The sequence below is a fragment of the Myotis brandtii genome, unplaced genomic scaffold (assembly GCF_000412655.1).
Source record: "Myotis brandtii unplaced genomic scaffold, ASM41265v1 scaffold519, whole genome shotgun sequence".
Classification (NCBI taxonomy): domain Eukaryota; kingdom Metazoa; phylum Chordata; class Mammalia; order Chiroptera; family Vespertilionidae; genus Myotis; species Myotis brandtii.
The window spans coordinates 287962-311863 of record NW_005369782.1 but is presented as its reverse complement, the minus strand read 5'-3'; the positions used below and the strand labels follow the sequence as shown (position 1 = coordinate 311863).

General features: G+C 38.1%; 1 protein-coding gene across 8 annotated transcripts in view; it reads left to right on the top strand.

Annotated features, from left to right (window-relative positions):
• Positions 1-23902, top strand: part of BBX (bobby sox homolog (Drosophila)) — a 293824-nt gene that overhangs the window by 162191 nt on the left and 107731 nt on the right. For 2 of the 8 annotated variants that reach the window (XM_014548656.1, XM_014548657.1), the window contains 2 exons: positions 1893-1979; positions 22825-22995. In XM_014548656.1, the coding sequence (XP_014404142.1) occupies positions 1947-1979; positions 22825-22995 (204 nt within the window). In that variant the 5' untranslated portion in view covers positions 1893-1946. Of the gene's footprint in view, positions 1-1579; positions 1600-1892; positions 1980-19392; positions 19455-22824; positions 22996-23902 lie in introns of those variants that run through there. The other 6 variants (XM_014548655.1, XM_014548654.1, XM_014548659.1 and 3 more) reach the window with 4 other exon arrangements.

Here is a 23902-nt window from a genome sequence, read left to right as displayed (position 1 = left end):
CGATCAGCCCCGATCAGGGTGGGCTGGCCAGACCCCACCAGTGCATGAATTTGGTTCACTGTGCCTCTAGTCGAAGATAAGAGCTTTCCCCATAATTGTACCATGTCAGTTAACTCTTGTTTCTATCTTGATTACAAGATTCACAACAATAGCTGTTGAAGAAAGTATTTTTGAATAAATGATATAATAATGTATTTATCTTTCCTAATTGTTTAAAATCGACTATGAAGACATTAGGGATATTTTTATTGTTTTAAAATAGGCTTATTTCATTATTGAAGCTACATATTATCATTAGACTTTTTTGATGTATTATAAAATGTGAAAGCTTGAGAATAGATTTTGTTTTCAAATATGAAACTTAAACTCTGTTTAGGTTTAAGGTGCTCAAAATTTTTCTCATAGTTGCAGTATGTTTTGCTGAGCTAATAGTCCCCACCTGGGGAGATGCTGAATATTTCCCTGGGACTGTCTGACACCACACAGAAGGAATTGAAACGTCTGCCAGGTGGTCACATGGATGCTGTTATAGGACAAGTTCTCATATTGTCATAGCAGACAGAAATATCCCAGGCAGCAGCAGTGCGGAGCATAAGCAGCCACTTCTAGGCTGACAACTAAAAGCTAATAACTCACATGATTGAATTTCAGGGAACATTTTTCCCATAGTTGGGAGTGGGTGCCTAACTGAACCATTGATGTCAGCTATGAACAGTGAGAAAAATGCTCTTCTAAGATCAAAGACACATAACTGTATTTGGAATTTGTTCAAGAATAGTAACTTTGTGATTACAAACATACTTTTAACTGTGGTATTTTGTTATCTGTCTTCAAAGGAGAACTTCTTGTTGATAGTTAGACCGCTTCCTGCCTTTCATCTTTTTTTCTGACTGTGGACAAAGGCGAAAAGTAAGGCAGCACCATAGTAGTGATAGTCTTTTTAAAAATTTTTTTATTTTATTTTATTTTTTCCATCACCATTTATCCCCTCTATGCCCTCTTCCACCTCCACCCACCCTCTCTGCAGTCACCACACTGTTGTCCGTGTCCATGAGTTCTCTTTTGTTTTTTTCATTTTTGCTCAGCCAGACCCCCCCCCCCACACACACACACGTACACTAGATCTGTCTGCCTCCTCTCTATCTATGAGTCTGTCTCCATTTTGCTTGATAGTTCAATTTGTTCATTAAATTCCACATATGAGTGAAATCATATGGTACTTTTCTTCTCTGACTGACTTATTTCACTTAGCATAATACTCTCCAGGTACATCCATGCTGTCACAAAGGCTAAAGTTGTTTTAAAATATAGGCAAATGAATTAGGTATTTTAGAAAGTAAATTTGGCTCTCGTAGAAATGCAGTTGTAATTTTTGAATGGCTTTCAGATTATTTCCTGCCAGATCAGTAGCAGAGGTTAATGGTGTAATCTGCAGAGAACCTGGAGGATGGAAAATAAGAATGTATAAGCTTTAGGAGCCGGGACCTTATCGCGACCAACAGGAGGCTGCCAGCATGGAAAAGCAAGTTTTAAGAAATAGAAAACCCTTCTGACAGGAGACAGCATTTGACAGAGTAAAGACACTGATTTGTCAAGTTGGTAAGGTTCTTGTTCTTGGAATCAGCCTAAAGCTGCCTTGATCTGCTTAACCAGATGGTATTTAATCAGGTGCTTCCTTAAGGAATGTTGGAAGGTGGTAATTTGGGGCCATATTAGGCTAGTTGCAAAGTTATACTTGAACAACTTAAACAAGATGATATTTTCTAAGTGAAATTGAAGGAAGAAAAGGGAGCAAAACTTATCAAAGATTGAACTCATTAAAATTTGCTGAAAATTACATGTGAAGGATACACCGTTCGCTTTCTTTCTCAGCCTTCATTTTTCTTCATCAGCTCTTGCCAGTGATGCATCTGTACGAGGGTAATGCAGGTTATCCTGCATGAGTAATGGACCCAGATTTCCACTTCTCTGACTCTGTGGTAAGGAATGTCTTACATGAATTCTCCCTGTGTCCTAGAGCATTTTGACTAACGCTGTGTTTGGGGCAAAAGTCCCAATTACCACAGACTCTTTCATTCCACTTTCCTGATTTTTGTCTTTATTGATTTTCATTTAAAACAATGCAGGTTTTTGCTCTCCTACATTTTGTGGCCATAAGGTTTTTTGTTGGTATGTACATTTTTTTGAGATATTTTATTCTTTCATATAGCAAGAAACCTGGAAAATTATAAATTGCCGTAAAAATAGATAATTTGTTGTCTACTCTATCCTGCAGTGAGTTTTCTCATTAGAATAAAAGAAAATTACCATTTAAAACTTTTCCTATATTGATCCAGTTCATTTCAGAACCTGAAAGTGGCAAAGAAACCAAGAGTTCGTTCTGTTATCTTACTGTAAATAAATCTGGAAAATTTTAATTTTAAAAATACCAGTTTACCCATTTGTCTTAATGATAATACAACTTCAAAGCAATCTCAGGTTTATAATTTAGTTAAAAAACAAACCATCTAATAACAACAAAAACAACAATAATAATTAGCTCAAAAGGGACCCAAACTTTTTTTTTACAAACTCAGAGGAAACGATTATTTAGTTTTAAACTTAACTTCTTGTGGGCTTAGTCTTTTATATCTTTAAATTGATGGTGTTGTACACTGATTTGTAAGGTCCCTTTCAATTCTAACATTGGAATTTTTTAGTGAACCAAAATTTATATCTCATAGAGTCCAAAATCTAGAAATAACCACAAGAAATCGATTGTTTTCCTTTCTCCATTTTAGCAGTGGTAGAGTCCAATTTTAATATAAGAATAACTTTTCATACTTTCCCCGCCTTTTTAATATGTTCAGAAGAATTCCATCTTTTTTTGGTGTTAGGCCAGTAATTTCTGACTGCAATGTGTTTTGGGAGCATCCTAACAAGGCCTTGGGAACAATAACTACAGAATTACAAAAGCTAGCTCTAGTGGTAGTGGCGTAGATCCTGTTATATGTATGAATGAAGTAGTTATAACTCTTGCACCTCCTCCTTCTGCCCAACACACTTGCTTTACCCTACCCAGTGTGTGAGATTTGCAGTAATAAAGAAGAAATTAGGATTTATGGTTCCATATAGTTGTTTCGTAGCAGTGATACCTTTTAGATGAATCTCAGATTTTTTTTAAAAAAAAATACATTTTTATTGATTTCAGAGAGGAAGGGAAAGGCGGAAAGAGAGAAAGAGAGAAACATCGATTGGTCACCTCCTGCACACCCCTACTGAGGATCGAGCCCACAACCTGGGCATGTGCCCTGACTGGGAATCAAACCATGACTGCCTGATTCATGGGCTGATGCTCACCCACTGAGCCACACTGCCTGGGTGAATCTCAGAATTTTTGAAAGTTAATATAACATAGACTCCAGGATATTTGAGTGATATTAAATAAAGCAGGTCTTACTTATGAAATCATTAATCAATCAAAGGGGGGGGATTACCCAAGAAAGTATTAATCTGGATTCTGTCTAATGTTTACTTGTTACATAGAAACCATTAAATGGCTCTACTGTTCATGTATCGGGCCGGTTTGGCTCAGTGGAGCGTCAGCCCATGGACTGAAGGACCCTGGGTTCGATTCTGGTCAAGAGCACGTACCTCGGTTGCAGACTTGATCCCCGGCCCTGGTCCAGGCATGTACGGGAGGCAACCAATTGGTGTGTGTCTCTCACATCAATGTTTCTCTCTCTGTGTCTCTCCCCCTCCCTTCCACTCTCTCTACAAATCAATGGGAAAATATCCTTGGGTGAGGGTTAACAACAACAAAAAAACCACTCTTTTTAAAAAAACATTAAATAAACTCAAGGATGTTTAATAACATGGCCCTTATAAACTACCAGGGTAAGGAAATCATTTCATTGTACTTCAAGCTCATAATGCTAATTAAAGTGAAGTTAGACTATATGAATCACTTTAGCAGTACAGGTACATGTTACTTGAACAAGAAAATCACAGGTTAAAGCTGACAAAAGTAATCATGTATTTTAACTCTGAGACCCTTGGTCATCAGCAGACTTAATGGGACCCTTTTCAGTTTAATCCAATTTTTTTAAGTGTTGCAATTGCAGAATTTACTGTTTCCTCAAATGCTTCTAGAACCACCTGCACGTGGTCAAAGAGGTATTGAACAGCAGTGGAGCATGGCAACTGGACCACTTGAGTCCAGATCCTGGTGTCCAATGGGCTAGTGTCCTAGCTGTGTTACCCTGGGCAGGTTCCTCTCTGTTCCTCTCTGTGCCTCAGTTTCCTTTTCTGTAAAAGGTGGGTGATTATAATTCCTTCTTCACAGAGCGGTTTTAAGGATTAAGTGAATTGATGATGATAGTTATAATAGTGCCCTTGGAGAATGATTAAGTCCAGAAAGAAAAAGATAAAAATCATACTATTCTATTTTCACTATTCTCTGTGCTTTGTTATCCATGAAAATTCTATTTTTGGTTTTCAGTTTAAAACTACAAACCTTCCCTTATTTATAATAAAATGTAGCTTCCTAAGTGGAAAATAAGTATTTGAAAAGAAAGTGTTTATTATTGTTTTCATTACATAGCATCCTATTTTACTTTATAAATCCTCAATATTAGGTATAACATACTCAAATGGATATGTTATGACTGGAATTCTAATACATTAAAAAAAGTTTTTAAACTGTCTGGGAGATAGGTGTTGAAAGAGTAGTGACAGCAATTGCCTGGACTGACAGCAATTGCCTGGACTTGACACAATTAATAATTTAGCATGTTTCAGTTGTCAAGGACAGACCCCTTTTTCTACTTTTCATGTATCCGGGTACTTGGAATTCCCCATTAATTTTTCATTATGAAGCCCTTCTCCTGTTCCAGCTGGTTCCCCTCTTGGCACATGAATGGTTTGAATTGATGTGAAGGGCCCCAGGATTTAAAGGCCCAGATTTTGCCACCTTTATTACTTGTCAGAGCTACAAATTTCCCAATGTCATAGGCAGTTTTGCTCCAGATGTAACTCATATGATTTTTAATGTAAAAGTACAGCTAAGGTGGTTCAGTCCTAACCAACCTGTTAGTGACCTGAATCTCCTAGTCTCTGAAAATTTAACGTCTCCATAATAAATCACACGTTGAATTATTTATAAAGTAAAAAATTACTAGGGGCCTCCATGGTCTTTATTTGAAGCTATTAGGAATTGACTTTTTTTTTTAAGGAAAAAAAAATGTTTTCCCATATACTCCCTGTAAAGACATTGGGAAGTCTTATTTAAATATTGGGAAAGCTATGTAATCTTACTATTGAAAAAATACATGGAACATGTTTAAAATGTTAGTAATTAAAAAACAACTTAATGAAGTTACACAAAATTCAAAATGTACCCAATTTTAGAATCCAGTGTTAGTTAATAGTAGAAGAGGGTTTGCATAAACTCTGAGAAAAACAATGTGGGAAAAAACAAAATAAAACAGCTGTTAGAATTATTTAAAGACCCACCCATATAGGTAAGAAATTATAGTTAGTGTAAAGGTTGTATGAGAGGCTGTGAAAGCTGACTTTTATCTTTATCTTCCTTGTAAGAAGTGAGAGAGGGGAATGGAGGCTGACATACAGGAGAGGGGGTGCTCTACAGCACAGCCTGGTCCCAGCTGGAGATACTGAAATAAAATCAAAGTGGAGAATGGTAATAATGGGCCTTCAAGGTCATCTGGACCAACCTTCTGATACTTGAAGACCTTCCACAGTTTTCCTGCTTCATAAATTGCTAATTTTGTCCTTGAACAGGCCTGGTTTTGAATTTTCCTCTTTTGCTGAGATGAAAATCAGGACTAGGTGCTGGGCATCCTTACTCTCAATCTGGCACTGGTATTGGTTCCATAGTTCCCTGCTTCTCTCCATGCAAAAACTCCACAAGCAGGAGGAAAACGAGTGTGAGAAGCATAAAAATGTTACTAGACTTTATACCTGTCTCAGATCATCTTTGACCAGTTTCTTGGTGAATGCCAACAAAATTCCAGTTCTCCTTAAGGGTTACTGTCCCATAAAGTCCCAGCCAATTCTTCTTAAGTCAAGCCTGAGATTTCAGGACAGGCCAGCCACCTAACTTTTTTCCAGCTACCTCATCCTGTGGAGAGTTGCAGACCCTACCCCAGTCTTAAGTCACAACATAGCAAAGATCTGGGTACTTCTTTTCAGGATCTTTTCAAAAATTTATTTTTGCTGATGCCAGAACAAGAGAAGCCAGGTCACAGTTGGCAAAGTTTGTAGTTATGGCAAAGTTGGCAGTGACAGGAAATTCCTGGAACCTGGAGTTCATTCCTGGCTGTGTCCTCAGTGATATGTTTAGGTTTAGCCATTAGTTAAAGGGTTGATGGGACAAATTGGGTCCATTAAAGTGAATAAAGAGAATTATCTGAATTTTCCAGTGGCTTTTGTAATTGCCAAGTATCCTGGTGCCAAGAATGTCGTCTTATTATATACTGTCTACTCCCGAATGGTTTGGAGCACAGTTGCTGCACTCTATTACATGCTGTCAGGTTCCCAAATTGTTTTACTATTATATAGATCTTATTTCACCAACAGGTCCTTTATTGGTACATCTCATCTTTTATATGTGTCATCTGTCTTCATGCTAGTCCATTAATCAGTCTTCAAAAGGTAGATTTGGGATCAGGAGGCCTTTGTAGAGGAGCTATATAAGAGCTGTAGGAGGAATTTGCCCACCTCTCAATTACAGATTTGGTAGTTATCAAAGCCAGACAGCTGAGAGAGCTCAGCAAGACTCAATGAGCCTTACCTTCCAGTCTGAGAAATGCCATAATGAGATATAAATAATGTGTCTGACATTTGTTATTAAAATTGTGACTTGTTTCTCTAAAATCAGGCTGATCAAGCATACTTTATTCACACCAGTTGGTTCTTTTCAAATTCTCACCCAAACTTACTTTTATTCTGTGTGTTATTACATATTTTTAAATCCAGTAAATACTTGTGCATATAGAAGGACCTCTTTTTGTCTAAAATATGTTTGGAGTATTGCTTAAACTAAAAAAAAAATATTTGCAATAAACACAGGAAAGAAATTGTGTGTTACTCTGGGGTTATATGGCAGATTTGTCAGTGCGCTTCCCTTACATGTTGTGTTGCATATGGAAGTGACAAGCTTTCGTGATATCCGTTAAATTGTAACCTGCCTATTGTGTTCAATGCAGAGTGCTGAGTTTAGTAGAGAAATCATGCTTGTCCTACCCTGCCTCTCAGAATAATTAGATGGAGATGCTTGTGCTTTCCTTAAATAAAGCATGCTTGTTTTGAAAGACACAGCACTCGTGGGCTGTCAGTCACAAGAGCTTCTGAGAGCACTTCAGGAGCTGTGATGGCAACATTTACAGGGTGCAAAGGGAAGAAAAGTACACTGAGTCACAGATACATATGCTTGCTTGTTCCATGACTACCTCCCTCTCCCAATGTATTTACTATGGCTAAAACCATAGGAAGGGCTGTTTTGAAATATAAATGGAAATTTGGAATCCTCTGGCTAAGTAAATGCTGAGAGACTAATTAAATGAAGAAAGGCTTGGAGACTAATTAAATGCTAAAAAGGATTGTAAAATGGAATTACTTTCCCTTCCAAAATAAATATATTGATTATAAACTAAAGTCAGTGATAGTTAGATGGAAGAAAGTTTTTTGAGATTAATGTCCAAAGCCTTTAGTCTGTGTCCCTGGTTTGCCTCTTAATGGCTTTGGAAAGATTAAGTGAATGTCTCTGAGACTTCCCTCCTTCAGCTGTAAAATGGACATACTTATATCCACTTCAAGGGTTGTGTAATATTAAGTAAATCAATGTCTGCAATAAAGGCTTTATAAGTTATAAAATGGTACATAATTGGGAAGTAGCAATTAAGGAACTCCAGGGAGTTTTAATAGCACTACTGATTTTTTCTTATTAGAAAATATGTTTAGAACTTACTAACGAAGTGTATATTATAAAGTGCTTTATTATAAAAAGTAAAACAATTTCTTAGATATGTCATCAAAATAACTTCCATTGTGAAAAAGAACGCCAAAGAATAAATACATAGTGTGGGCATATAGATGGCACTGTAGCTCCTGATAGTGATTATGTATTTTGCCCACTAACCCTTGTGGCTGTGACAAATCACTGTGTGTGTGAGAGTACTCCCTTCCCCATGCCTCCTTTATGAAATGCCACGGTGTAGGTATGGAATGACTGGCTATAGTTGCTCACTGCAAAATACTGTGGAGATTCCAGGTAGAAAGGAACTGAGTTAATGAGAAATGGCCTTAGTAGAGTTAAGAATCTTACTCAGGGGGCACCAGGAGGTCACTGGTTTGATTCCTACTCATCGCACATGCCTAGGTTGCAGGCTGGATCATCAGTTGAGGGTGTGCAGGAGACAGCTGATCAATGTTTCTCTCTCATTGATGTTTCTTTCTGTCTTTTCTTTACTCTCTCTGAAATCGATAAACACTTAAAACTAAAAAAGAATCTTTCTTAGGGGAAAAATAATACCAAATTTGAAAATTCCTGGATTGAACTCAGTACACTGCACTTGGATGATTCTTTCTCCCTAAAATCAATGAACACTGTGCTTTTATGATACGAAAGAGCTTCTTAAGTGATTTTCCAGGCGAGGTTTATATGGTTTATAATTCTTTATAGAGGGGCTTTTGTTTTCTTTATATTATACAGCATTACCTTAACCTTTTTATTTAAATAGGATGCTAGAAGATAGAGGGAGCAGATTTATGTAAATCAGGCTGTAAAAAAATACTCCCAGATGCCTCAGTAAACATGTATCTAGTGGGTAATGTCTATTTTCATACTGTGCATGGAGAAGAAGGAGGATTGAATTAGGGTCATACTAAAGCATTTAACTACTTATGTTCTCTATTTGGTAGTTTTTTAAAAAGGAAAAAGGGCAAGCAAATACATAAATAGGAACTTTTTTTTGTTTTGTTAATTCAATGACATGAGGAACTTTTTAAAACAAATGTCATAAATTTAATACACTTAGTAAATAAAACAAGCTGTCAGTGCTTGGCACTGTGGCTAAAGCACGTTCAGCCCAAACACCTAAAAGGAAAACACAAGGAAGGGTTAAGGATCTAAACAGGGCGCTGTTCTGACTCTGGATCTGCAAATAACCACTTTGGTACCATGTGTGTTAAATCAGAAAATGGGACTATATTTAAGAAAAAATGTCACCGGGTATGAAGCAAGTATGAAACAAATGACGTTTTGCTTAACTCTAGTTAGAAAATATAACTGTATCATAGCTTGTTAGGCATTCTAATTAATTTCCTTGGCAAAGATGCAGTTTGATATATAAAATCATTAATTTCATGTATTTTCAAGTACTATTTATTAAAATACGTAGTATATTCAAGGCAGCATTCTAGGCATTTGGGACTATAAAGATAACATCCTACCTTCATATACTATGTAATCTAGAAATTATGAGTTAACTCATTTCAAGTGTACCACATTGTAAAGCATTAGGCATTAAAGAAGCTAGGATAAGTTACTTCAATAAATACTATAACTACTAAAATGAGAAATATTGATTCTTTGGGAAAAAATAAAGATTTTTGTTTTTCAACCAATAAGACTTAGAGATTTTGCTTCAAGTGAACTAAATTTAACTGTAACTTAAATTATTTCCTTTTTTTAAATTAAAGAATAGTAGCGTAGGAAAAAAGAGATTCCAAAAGGAGATATAGATTGATGGTTCTTAAATAACATCATATAAGCCTAAATCATATAAATGAAAATATGATTCTTTTAAACTTGGTCTATTTTAGATGAAGCTTAGTAGATTTACTTTTAAAAAAAATGTGTGTGGCCCTAGCCCAGCCATGGGCAAACTACGGCCCGCTGGCCGGATTCGGCCCGTTTGAAATGAATAAAACTAAAAAAAAAAAAGACCGTACCCTTTTATGTTGCAGGCTTGATCCCTGGTGGGGGGCATGCAGGAGGCAGCTGATCAATGATTCTTTCTCATCATTGATGTTTCTATCTCCCTCTCCCTTTCCTCTCTGAAATCAATAAAAATATATTAAAAAATGTGTGTGATCTCCCCTAAAATTTAAAGGGCTTTGTGTAAACTGGTATATAGAAAGTGAAGTAATCAGTGTTCAGTGATGGGTGCAGGAGAAAAGGGGATGGATAATTATTTCTCTTGTGAGGTCAGAATTATTTGTTAGGAGTCATTTTACCATCTGCTGCATAGAAACTATTTCTAAGAAGTAAAATTGCCAGATGTTTGGTTTGGTAGTTTGAGTTAGCTATTGAGTGGGTGCTAGGAATTTCTGAGATGGAGGGTCATAGGAGCAGGAGAGAACTGAAGAGCAGGGCACAGGTGGGGTGGAATAGAAAAGAAGCAGTGGTAAATGTGGAGAAGGAATAAAGGTAATAGGAATAAACATCAGGGAAGACATGGAGCTCATCTATTGAGCAAGTGTTTGCCCACAACATGCCTGGCTCTATGTCTGGCCCAGGAGATACCATGGTGAAATTCCACAGCCCTTGTTCTCTGTCACAGTCAAGTGGGATAGAAAGAAGGAAATGGGATGTTTCATTGTAGGCTATTGAATATAGGGTGCCGTGGGGACACAGGAAGCACCTTTCTCAGACTAGAAAGGACCAACAGACGCTTGAGCCTGAGATGAGTTTTAACCTAAGCCCTGAAACAGGGGTGAGAGTTCACTGTGAGGAGCCAGTAGTGCAGATGCTATGAGGCAAGTTCCAGGGGATGGTATGTGGCTCAGTGTGGGTAGAGCTTTAAGAGTGAGAACAGAGCATAGAAACTGGAGCTGTAAAAATAAACAGGAACCAGCCCTAGCTAGTTTGGCTCAGTGGATAATGTCAGCCTGCGGACCAAAGGGTCCCGGGTTTGATTCCGGTCAAGGGCACGCACCTTGGTTGCAGCTCCTCCATGGCCTGGGCCCTGATTAGGGATCATGCAGGAGGCTACCAATCGATGTGTTTCTCTCTCATTGACGTTTCTCTCTGTCTTTCCCTCTCTCTTCCACTCTCCCTAAAAATCAATGGGAAAAATATCCTTGGGCAAGGATTAACAAAAACATAAACAAGGACCAAGTCAGGAAGAGTCTTGTGTGTTACATGAAGGAAGAACTTTGGATTTTTTTCCTGAGCCCATTGTAGGACTGTTAAGGAAGTCATGCAGACAAGGTCATGAACAGATATTGTAGTGTGGAGAATTGAAGTCAGCACAGCTGTAGGGAAGATGATCAGACAGCTGCGCCATGTGAAGAGGAGTGGACCATATGTAAGAGGTAGAAGGGACAGAACTTGGTGACAGGGTAGATATCAGGGCAAGAAACTAGTTGCAATAATTTGAATTTACAGTGAGAAAGTAGAAGAGATATATGTATGCTTTCCAGATGTTTATGTGAAGGCAATGCTACCAGTCCAAAGTCCGTGTGCCCAACGCTTTGAAATGTCAAAGTTTGGAGTAAAGAAAGGTTTATTGATAGAGAAGTTGCCAACTGAGAAGATGAGAGACCTAATCTTCAAATTCATCTTAAGAAAGTACAGAGTTGAGATTCTTTTTTGTCAAGGGAAGGAAAATGGAAGGGTCAGTTGACAACCACAGACATCTGGGTGCCAAGGAAGATAGTGCTAGTTGATGTGAGTCCTGTTGGATTCCTGCAAACCTTTGATAAACAATACATACTTCCCTTATCTCCTCAAGGGAGGCACTTTCTTGTAAGGGATTGTTTTTGTAAAAACTCTAGAGGCAAACAGAATTCCTCTAATGATTGGCATGTCTATATGCAAGACTAGGCAGAGCTATTAGCCTGAGGGCCATGGGAACAAAGCAGGCTTGAACAAGAGTCTGAGGGGCCCAGCATTTCTCTCTGTTCCAGGAAGGAATATCCATTTCCTGACGTTCTCCCCAGGAATATGGTGGAGGCAGAGGCCAGATCCAGACAAGGTATTTTCCCTGAGAGGCTAGAAGTCAAAGATGTAAGCATGACTCATAGTGAGGTAAGAAGCCAGAGCCTGTGGCGTTGTTGGGATGAATTGTGAGTGCTTTCTAGAAAATTAATCCTGAGGTTTGGAACCAAGAAGTTTAGGAACCAAGTGAGTATACGAGGTACAAGGGGGAGCCTATGAACCATGAACCATGTTAGTACCGGGCAGGCCAGCCTTTGGCTGTTAGCTGTGTGGTTTGAAGTTAGGCAGTCTCCTGGCTTGAAGGGTGGGGCCAGTTTATACAAAACAAAACAAAAAGAGGATCACCTAAAGGAGGAGGAGAATTCGGAGAAGGCTTTAGATTTGAGATCCTGTGTAGACCGCAGGAGAAGGTATTAACTAGAAGGAACTGTTGACAGTTTAGCAATAGTCTATCAAAGAAAGCAACCGAAGGACTAAGCCCAGAGGAGCAAGAAATGAGATAGAACGCACGGATTGGGAGTGAAAGGACTTGACTTTGAATCTTTGCTTCTGAGAGAAGATGGAAGAAGAAACAAGTTTTGAAATTGGTAGGCAAGATGGGGCTTTGGGAATGTCCGCTAATAGGGGTATTTTGAAGACTCCTATTAATCAGGAGGCAGAGGCATTTGCCAAAGTAACTGGGATTGTGGTGGGAAGGACAGTGTGGAGAAGTCATTGGAAGCTTGAACTCTAGGAACAGAAGACCTAGGTTTGAACCCTGGCTCCTCCACATGTTGGCAGAGTGGCCTTGGGCATGTTGCTAAAGCTTTGTCATTCTCAGTTGCTTCATTTTAAAATGTGACATGGTAGTGCTTTTCTCTAAGAGTTGTATTCAGGATTAAATAAATTAATTAATGTAAAGTATTTAGCATGTAGCAGACTTTCTTTAAGAAAAAGAAATCTTTATTGTTGAAAATATTATAGATGTCTGCCCCCCCCATCCCCTCCACCCTACTCTCGCCCCCTCCCCAGGCCTTCACTGCACTATTGTCTGTGTCCATGGGTTATGCATATATGCATATAAATTATTTGATTAATCTCTTCCTCTTACCTCCCCCTTCCCTCCCAGCTTCCCTCTGAGATTTGTCAGTCTGTTGCTTGTTTCTATGTCTCTGGACCTCAGTTTATTTTGTCCATCAGTTTATTTTGTTCATTAGATTCCACATATGACTGAGATCATGTGATACTTATCTTTCTCTGACTGGATTATTTCACTTAGCATAATACTCTCCAGGTCCTCCCATACTGTCTCAAGGGTAAGAGACCAATACATTTTATTATTAGCAGGCAACATTTTATAATGGTTCAGAACCATACTCTGAAGTCAGACCTCTTGAATTCAAATACTGGCTCCACCAATTCTGTGCTAGCAGAGTGACCTTGGACATTATATAATTGACAAACATAATGCATAGTCATCAGGTGATCAGTGAATACATTTTCAACTGCAGTGACTTTAAGTGAGGAGACTCCATGAGCTTGTCTTCCTTTTTATGCTTTGATTTCTTTCCAATGTGATAATTATGTCAAACTACCTTTGCAACAAATGCATATAATAAAAACTTTGTTAATTTATAAAATAAAAGAGGCAAAGTGTATGTTTTCTGTGCCTCAGTGTTCTCATCTGTAAAAAGGAGATAACAATAGTATCTTACATCTTAGTCTTGTGAATTGAGAGAATTAAGGAATATAAAGCTCTTAGCTTCTGGCACATAGGAAACTATGTATTATATGTTATATATGTTTTTTAAAATATATTTTATTGATCTTTTTATAAAGAGGAAGGGAGAGGGATAGGATAGTTAGAAACATCGATGAGAGAGAAACATTGATCAGCTGCCTCCTGCACACCCCCTCCTGGGGATGTGTCTGCAACCAAGGTATATGTCCTTGACTGGAATCAAACCTGGGACCCTTCAGTCGCAGGCGGATGCTCTATCCACTGAGCCAAACCGGTTAGGGCAATATGTTATATATGTTTATCTGCATTATACATAGAGGCATTTTATATATATCTGAAATTTACATAAAATTATTTATTATACTAGAGGCTTGGTGCACGGCTTCATGTACTGATGGGGTACGTTGGCATGGCCTGTGGGGATCTGGCTGAAACCAGCAGTTCAACATTCCCCGAGGGATGTAGTAGTGCGCGAAGCAGCAGGTGGCTGAGGAGGAGCCTGAGCCCCGGATGGGCGCCATGCCAGTCCTGCTCATCTCGCCCTGCTGCGCCTGCTGTCACTGCCACTCGGTAGGCTCACTGCCGCTCTGCTGTGGTCTCTGTGCACCCGTCCTAGGGCGATACTGGCATGCCCATGACTGAGAAGCAGCCACAGGCTCATGCCTAGTCAGTCCTGATGCCGGTCCTGATCCTGGTCCTGGTCTGGATGGAGGAGGGGCGCACAGGGGGAGTGTCCACAGGGAGGCTCGCGCTGCCACAACTGCGCTCACCAGCCATGAGCCTGGTGTCTGGTACGCCTCCGTCAGCTGAGCATCGCTCCTGCTGTGGGAGTGCACTGACCACTAGGGGCCAGCTCCTGCGTTAAGCATCTGCCCCCCGTGGTCAGTGTGCGTCATAGCAACCAGTTGAAAGGTTGAATGGTCACTTAGGCATTTATATATATAAATAGATAATTATTTGTTTTAATAAAAATTACTATTATCCTCACTCATCATCGTCAGTAGGTATTGAGAATTTATCATAGGCACTGTGGGACTGCGTGTCTCTAGGCCTATTTTGTTCATTGGTTTATTTCCAACTAGCACTGAAGCCAACCTGAGATTGGAAACTTTGTAGTGCTGGAGATAGACCTAGAGAAGAAAAATGATTGGTTGAGTTCAGAGTTGGGGTTTGTTAGCAGACCAATTATGAAAGGAAAAAAGAGCTAGGGAGCTGAAGGTGGTACGGTGATATCCTATTTGGAGAGAATAATGAGATTTATTGACAAATAACCAGAAAAAGGAATAAAGCTACTGGAACATCTTTTTAGACTAGTACTGACAGCTGTTGTGTGGAGGTGACTTAGATTTCATTATATTTATTCCATCGCCTTGTCATTTTGCCTGTTTCTGTTCTCTCTCCCCTCCCCTTCTGAACAGTCCTTCCTAGGTTCTTACTTTTCCTTCTCTGCATGTTTTCTTTTCAAGCATTATATTTGGTCTGCCTTCTAGCAAAACAACATAAAAATATATAATAAGAAATCAAACTATTGTTCCTATATTCACTTCCTCACATATGTGAGCAGCACCTAGCACAGTGATGTGCTCTGACAGATCAGAAAAAAGCACCTGGCACATTCATTACCCTCAAGAGTCTCTGCAGGAGGAATTCACATGAAATTATTATGGATATATTGTACATAAAAATGATAATTATCATACAATCCAATAATCAAAAACTATGGCACAGCTATTAAATGTGGGTGGTCAGAAAAGGTGCTCAGGAGGGAAAGACACAGAGCTGGGGCAAATACAGACAGATTTTTAGAAATGGGAGTTCAGAGAGGCTTGCCTAGAAAATGAGACCCACAGTGTGCAGGTCTGAGAGAGCAGAGGAAAGAGTGCGGCAGCACAGAGCAGGTGTGGCTAACGGCAGAAAACAGCCTGACAGGAGAGCAGTGGCGGGAGGTGAGTTGAATGGGAGGTAGGCTGGACATTTAACACCCACAGTGCATCGCTTACCAGGTCACCAATAAGTATAGGTTCCACTGCAGTGAGAGAAAGTGAGAAAGAGACTCCCATGGCCTTGTATCCTTGTGCTTCAGATTCTTGTCATTGTGATCATTATATCCTCACCATGTAGTAAGTGCATCAAAACCCTTCTTAATTTAGAAACTAAAAGAGGGGGAAACGTGTAACGCTAGGCCTGTTGAAAAATAGGAATGCGGTGACTTTCTGATTAAGAATGTAAAGATCACCATAAAATTACAGGAAAACAGAAACTTGGCCTTTTGCAGGGTGGAGTGGGGAGTTGTGGTCTGGTCTGGTGGGAAACATGTCCAGCCTGTTACTGAATTCCCTTTGTAAATAGCTTTTTCCTTCCTAAGCCACCTCTTTTGGTGCCATATCTCTTTCAAAGTGGCTGTAGTCTAAGACAGCACTCTAAGACAGCAGGCATTTTTTGAGAACCAAGTTAAGCTCCCCCAAGACTAAATATCAGGGAGTGTAAGTATTGGAGATCATAAAATATATGTTCCTTCATGAGGTAAGGGCACAGGGACCGGAACTGCCAGCACAGCTAAGCCCTTCTTTGAATAGTGGGTGCCTTATTAGTATTCATGAAGAGCATATAGATAACATCTTGACAGAGTTAAAGTTGCAACTTGAAGAGCCACTGCTTTTCAATAAAGAGCCCATTTAAAGACACTGGGTGCATGAATAGAGTGGCTGAATTGCTTCTAAAACGAGAGTATTACTTTATTGAATTAGGTATTTTTCATTTAATCTTTCTACAATTTAGAATTTTCATTAGAATTACAATAAATAATGATTAGCACTTGTAGGGCTTTTGCCTTCAAAGAGTTTAGAGTTAATCTAGTTTGTCACTTGAAGTCATCAGAGATGTGCACTAGCTTTTCTCCTGTGCCCTGAAAGTGTTCACTTTCCAGCCCCCACCGTGCTCTCTAGAGGTATTTCCATGGCCCATGAGCTCTGTCCATGGGAGATGCCTGGAGAGTCAACAGATGGGAGGCTTTCCATTAGAGCTCCTTGTCCTTGGCAAGCATTTGGCCTCTTGAGTTAGGCTCCCGGGTTCTGGCTTCTACTCTGCTGTTGTGTGACTATAGGCAAGTTACCCTCAGCTTCTTCATCTGGGACTCATAGTAGTACCTGCCTCAGAGTGCTCTTGTGAGAATAAATGAGATAATGAATATTAAATATGTAGCTGCTAGTTTTTGATAAATATTAACTGTTTATTAGTAGTGTTTTTAAATTATTAGAAATAACACGTCACTCTGGGACGTTGTTAAGTGTAGTAAAGTGTTAGATGAGGAAATTAAAAGCCAGTAAGTTCCTTTTTCAGGGACTGCTATGTACCTGAGTCAGTGCTAACTAAGCACTGGGACAGAAAGGGAAGAAACCATGGTACCTCCCCTCTAGAAGTTTCAGTCTGTTGGGGGACAGAGGGATACATAAAACTAAAACACTATGGTGAGTGCTAACCATGTCACCACGTCAAGTACAATCAAAGTTCAAGAAATTTTTACTTAAGATTTTCACAGAAAGCTTTAGAGAGGAAGAGATATGGGATCCGAGCCTTGGAGGATGAGAAGAACTTGGACAGAGAACGGGAGAATTTTAGGGTGAGCAAGACTTCAGAGTTGGGGTATTTGCCAGCCTCTGTGTCAGCAGGACACCCTGAAAGATTGAAAGCAAGGAGTGTCTTGAAAGCAGCAGGACTCTTGGAAGATTTTAAGTAGGTCGGTCTAATTTACATGGAAGTTCTAGGGCTACCACTTTGTCACTGTTTCTTTGTACTGTTTTTTTGTTTTGTTTTGTTTTATTTTTCCTCTTTGTAGACCTGAGAAAGCTGTGAAGCTTTGTAGTCTTAGTTGGACCCAGAAGAGGCCTTACTTGTGGTTAGAATGTGTGGTTCTACCTTAACCTGTCTCATTGCATCTGAATTTTCATTCATATGATTTGAATGGAATTTTATTGGCCATTTAGGAAACAGTTTAAACTCTAAAATACTCCGGTGACACAGTTAAATTCACACAATGTTTTAGAGACTGAGTGTACTGATTGCCTAAGTTGTAAGACAAGATGATAGAAAGACTAAGAGGATCTTATTCACAAAATATATGACTGTGCCAAAGCACTGTTTCTGACTAAAATCACTTAGAGAGAAGGAAACTTTCCATCTTTCTTTTTCAGTTTATGAGACTAGAGGCCACTGTTACGTGGGAGACATCTGTGATCTCCTGAACAGCATTTTGGGCTGAGCTCAGGGATCAGATGCTGCCAGTTAAACCCATACTCCCTCTACAAAGTTGTGGGTAAAGGGAGGATTTACTAACCTTGAGTGTCTGTACTTGGTGTTATATAAAAAGTGTTCTCACAGGAGAGTGGCTATTCAGTTTTAATATATGAGGAAGGATCAGCAAGATTAATAACTCTACAACAAGCATTTAATGGCAGAAGCAGAATTCTAAATGAGGCCTGCCACACTCCCGTGTCCATTTTTTTCTTTTGTTAAATGAGGTGCTTGCTTTGTATTGTTTCTTCTCTGATATTTCTTCTTGAAATTTCTCATGAAGATTAAGTCAGTAGAGGTCTTCATGAATGTGCTTGCTGTATTTTTTCTAATTTATCACTAAGTTGACTTAAATTTAATTCAGTACAGTGAGTATCTAATTGCTCATCCTGGCACAGAGAGGGAGCACACATGGGTTGCTTTGTTTTTATAAGATAAATGAATATTCAATATTTTGGATAGGGGCCTTCAGCCTCCATCATTTGACAGTTTTAGCAACATAATTTGATATGGACTTTTTCAAGTAGAGTCCACTGATAGTTAAATAACCTGACTTTAGTTATTCTAGAATTGCAGCACAGAATGGACCAATGACCCCTTTTGAATAAAATCTGTCAATTGCTTCATTTATTGCATATATATTGTTTGCTTAATATGCTCTTGTTCAAGAATAAGAAGCCAAACTTTACAATCTGTGGGGGTTTTAATGTCAAATAATTCCAGGGTAGTTCTCTGTTACTATCAAAAATTAACAATTTTCCTCTTCCTCATTTTTGAAAGAAGATGAGTGATAAGGTTAAGTCTCAATATTCTGACTTCTTTGCCCTTGTCTTTCCCACCTTTTCTTAGTCTTTTCATGCATTCTTCTCTCATTACATTTGAATGATAATCAGAAACATCATTTTCCCCACTCTTTTGCTTTCTTTTAACACTTTGAAGATAGATCCATAGGGAATTAAAATGTAATTAGATAACTAAATTATTAAAGTTTACTGTTAGTAGTTTGAAATATTTCATTGTCATTAGATCAGTTATACTTTCCTTGACTATTTTGTCTGAGGTATACTCTCTCCAAATAACTTATTTATTCATCTTCCATTCAGGCTAGAAATACTTATTCCATGCTTATTGTGTTCTAGGCACTGTGCTAGGTTTATCAACCTTATTTCTTCCAAAGTCCATGTGGTTCTCACACACCACATGCCACCTTGGCCTGCATATTAGTGATATGCAATTTTCAGCCTCTTCCAACCCTCTTTTCCCCATTCAGGGAATAATATCTGAATTCAGGAGAATGTGAGAGATGGGGATTAATTTTGAAACCATTCTAGTGTATAAGAATAGCGAATTATTGTGAACATTCAACATGGAAGTTCATATAGTTGCTTAGGACAACCCTTATGACTAACTGATCTTGATGTTCTGGTGAGCCAGGATGCTTCTGAACTCATGAAGATAAATAAAGTCTTGGATCATCAAGAAAAAGGCCTTATGCTGGAGGTAGGGAATATCCAAATAATTTTGTTATTTAAGGTAAAATGTGGTGTCATTAGCAATACAAAGTCTTTCTAACGTATTTCTGGGAAAGGACAGTTTAATTTGGGGAGTATTAAAAGAGATATATAGTATCTATAGTGGCCTGTCAGCTGCATGCTAAGAAGTAGAACAGTAGGGGTAAGGGTGGGAGTGGTTAATGTAATTATTTTAAACCCAAAAACCACATCCACTATCCATTAATTTGATTCTTGATATCTATTTTCTGTTTGAATATTGAAATTATCCATACAGACAGAAAGACACATATACTTAAACACATTCACACATAAATGAAATAGCATAATCAAAATCCTTAAGGCTAAATGATATATTTTTCTCTAGGCATTATCAATCACTTTGACCTCGCTAGTTGGTAACAACTTATGGATTCCCATTGATTTAAAATGTGTTATGTGGCCCTGACTGGGTAGCTCAGTTGGCTTGAATGTCCTCCTAATACACCAAGATTACGGGTTCAGTCCTCGGTTAGGGCTTATACAGGAACCAACCAGTAAATGCATAAATAAGTAGAGCAACAAATTGATGTTTCTCTCTCCCTTTCGCTCTCTCTAAAACCAACAAGTTTTTAAAAAGTAAATTTTACTTAAAAAAAAAAGTTTTCTCTCATAAAATATTGGGCCTTCAAGTATGGGTTTAATTATCACTCAAGCAGTTCATTCTAAAGTGATTAATACGCCACAAAAATAACCATTTCCTTTTCTTTATATATAACATTGGTATTTTTGGAAATTGGGTTGCCTGTGCCAAGTTTTATTTGTAGATAAAATGGGAATTGTTAAATGGTCTATCATCAGTTCACAAGAAATCTTTGTTCCTTTATTAAGAGCAAACTAGATAAGTATTTCCATTTAGAGTTTTCAGTAACTTCTTGTTCTCTTGAGGCAGCCACACAAATCTTGTAATTGCTGCAGATATTCAACAGAAATTTCTTGCTTAAAAAACCACAGGAACATAGTTTTCTCTCCCCCCTTTTCTTGACTGACATGGCTTTTAATAAATCAATGAGGATTATTATCAAAATGAATATTTAAAAATATTTTAATAAATGATTTTTTTATTGCAACACAAGAAATAATTTGAATGTTCACCAATAATGGAATATTTGGATAAATTGTGATACATTCTTATTTTGGAATATTACGTAGTTATTCCCAAATGAGAATGATCAAGATATACTGACTTAGAGAAAAGAGTATGATATAGGAAATTTAAAAATATTACTGGCTATGTTTATTTGTTGTATTTGTATATTAAAAAGGGACAGAATAATGTAGTCCTTAAGGATATTAAAATTGGATAGGATAGGCAAAACAGGTAAGAGGGGTGGTGGTGTTGATAATACAGAAGAGAATTCAGAAGTGGACTCATACACCTCTGGCAATTTAGGATAGGATAAAAGTGGCATTTCACAGGAATGGGAGAAACCTGAATTATTTAATAAATGGTGTTGGAACAGTTATTATTTAGAAAAAAAGAAGAAGCTATTTCTCTTCCTCACTCCTTTTGTCAGAATGAATTCCAGGTCAAATATTTACATTTTTTAAATGATGAAATCATACAAGTTCTAGAATGAACATTATCATTATTATTATTATTTTTAATTTGAAGACCTAAGCATGACCCCAAATACAGAAATAGTTAAGGAAGGATAAATTTGCCTATGCCATATTGTTTTGAAGGATAAATTTGCCTATGCCATATTGTTTTGAAGGCACGAGAACTGGATTAATCTTGAAACTATATGTGGACCCCATTTTTAGCAACATGGCCTTAAAAGTTTATTGATATTACTTTTCAAGCATTTGGACCAAGACAAACTTACACTGACCAAAAAAGGTCACTATCCTGTGTTTTCAGCAACTGCATTTGTGTTTGTGATTGTCAACATGAACCATTTAAATTGATGGCATTTAACTTTATATTTGAATGTTTTCATGAGTATGTTTAAAACATAATTTGTATATTGTTACTTCAAATGAATGAATGAAAAATGAAACATCAAACATTGTGATAAAGTATGTAAGAAATTCAACATGTATAGCTTACCTCTGTCTGGACTTGGGGCTGGACATGATGATGTAGGTAAACCTCATTTTATGCTATTTTCACCTTTACAATATAGGTGTTGTTTTTATTGGGTTAATAAAAAAAGTTTTTATTAAACTTTTTTTAGTCATTGAAAAGTAATGTAGAATTTTGGGCTCCTAAAAGATTTTTTCACATCCATGGCCTGACTGTTGCCTAGCTGTTTCAGCAAATCACCCATTAAGGAGGAAAAAAACAAGGGAGTGAAACTTTGTCACTGATTGCAGCATGTATGTAATGCAGACACACAAAGGGATTTGCAATTTGTGTGTCGCAGTGGGTACTGAGGCTACTCACCCCACTGACTGAACTACAGTATTCCTGCACTGTGTCCTTAGAGGCTGCACATAACTAGCTTTTGACAAATGTGTGTCAGTCCTGGCCGGTGTTGCTCAGTGGTTGGAGCGCTGGCCTGCACACCAAAAAGTTGCTGGTCCCATTCTCCGTCAAGGGCATGTACCTGGTTGCAAGTTCAACCTTCAGCCCAGATCATGGCACGTGTGAGAGGCAATCAATGTCTCTCTCTCACATCAGTGCTTCTCTCTCTCTCTCTTTCTCTTCCCTCTCTTTGAAAATCAATAGAAAAAAATATCCTCGGGTGAGGATTAACAACAACAACAACAAAAGGTGTCATTTATGAAAGTTTTATTTTAAATCCAAAACATTTTATTCTTACAAAGTATTCATCTTATTTAATAATAATTTCAATCTCTGATTTATCATAGTGTAAAATACAAAATTTATGTAAATTATTATAATAGGAGCCATAGAGAAGGTATAGAGGACCTTTTGTGAGCACCTTTGCTCCCCTGGGAGCATTTTTCACATTTCTCTGATGGGAAACTTTGAGAAACACTGCCCTGAATAAATATGAATGGGTGACAGCAATTTGTAATCATCCTAACACTTTATTTGGGTTTTGAGTTCTGAAGGTACAGAGTAACAAGAAAGTAGATTTCATAAAAGGCAAATTTTATTAGCTCAGTTTGGCACAATAAAATGAATGTTTGATTTATGTACTTAGAATTCTTACTGAATTCAGTAAATGCCTAAGCTGGTGGGCACTTTAGTCATTAAAACTATAATCCAACACAGAACACAATCAATCAATCAATCAATCAATAAATAAATAGAACTACAATCCAATTAAAGCTAAGGAAGCTAAATAAACTAATTGTAATCAAATTTACTTTGACTTCTGTTTCTCTCCCTTCTTTCCTTTCCACAGGTCACAGTAATGAAAGGCAGTAATAGAAATAAAGATCATTCAGCAGAAGGAGAAGGGGCTGGAAAACGACCAAAGCGGAAGTGTCTTCAGTGGCATCCACTGCTGGCCAAGAAACTTCTTGACTTTTCAGAAGAGGAGGAGGAGGAAGACGAAGAGGAGGATATTGATAAGGCAATTCCTCTATTTACTATAGAAGTTTTAAGTTTATTTAAGCATTTACCCTAGAAACTTCAGTGAATGCCTATGGTGTGAAAGTCTGTGTAACGTGAATCCTATTTAATTACTTGATCTACATTTTTATTGATGATTCTCAGAGTATCTGTACTTCCTAATATTGTAGACTAAACAGATCCTTCTTCAATAAATAGTATTCCCATCAATTAACTAATGATTTGAAAGTAATATGAAGATGCAGTAGAAATGGGGATAATTCAGAAAATTTGGTGTGCTCACCTGGCACCCACCTGTTGCCCCTCTGGCCTCTTTCTTTGCTTCCAGCCTGGCCCTGCCACCATCGCAGTCTCAGAGCTGTTCAGGTCCTCATCTCTGTGGCATCTGGCTGCTCTTACCCCACCAAACCTCGGTGGCAGTCAGTCCTTCCAGTCCCCTTCTCTGGACTCACACTTGCGCTTCCCACTCTTGTTTAGAAAGACGCATAGCCATGCAGGTGGCCTTTAGAAAGGCACATTTTCTTCCAGAACTTGGCATAACTCCTCATTAAGGACTATATCCCCAACAGTTGGGATCTCATCATTTCATTCCTTCCCACCCATCTCATTCCAGATCTAAGGATTTCCTGCATAGCACTTCTGACTATTGGCTTTGTGTTTAATTGTCCTTGTTCACACCTGTTTTGCTAAACTGGACTATAAGCTCAATAAGACCTTGCCTCTCTTGTGTTCCTCTCCTTCCTTAGAACTTAGAATGGTGCCTGGCACATAGTAGGTATTGAATAGATATATGCTCAGTGGAAGAATAAATGAGTACAGATTTTGTGTCACTATAAATTTTATAAACACATTTTTTTTTAAATTTTTGTTTTATTGCTTAAAATATTACTAAGACTAGTCTATATGTC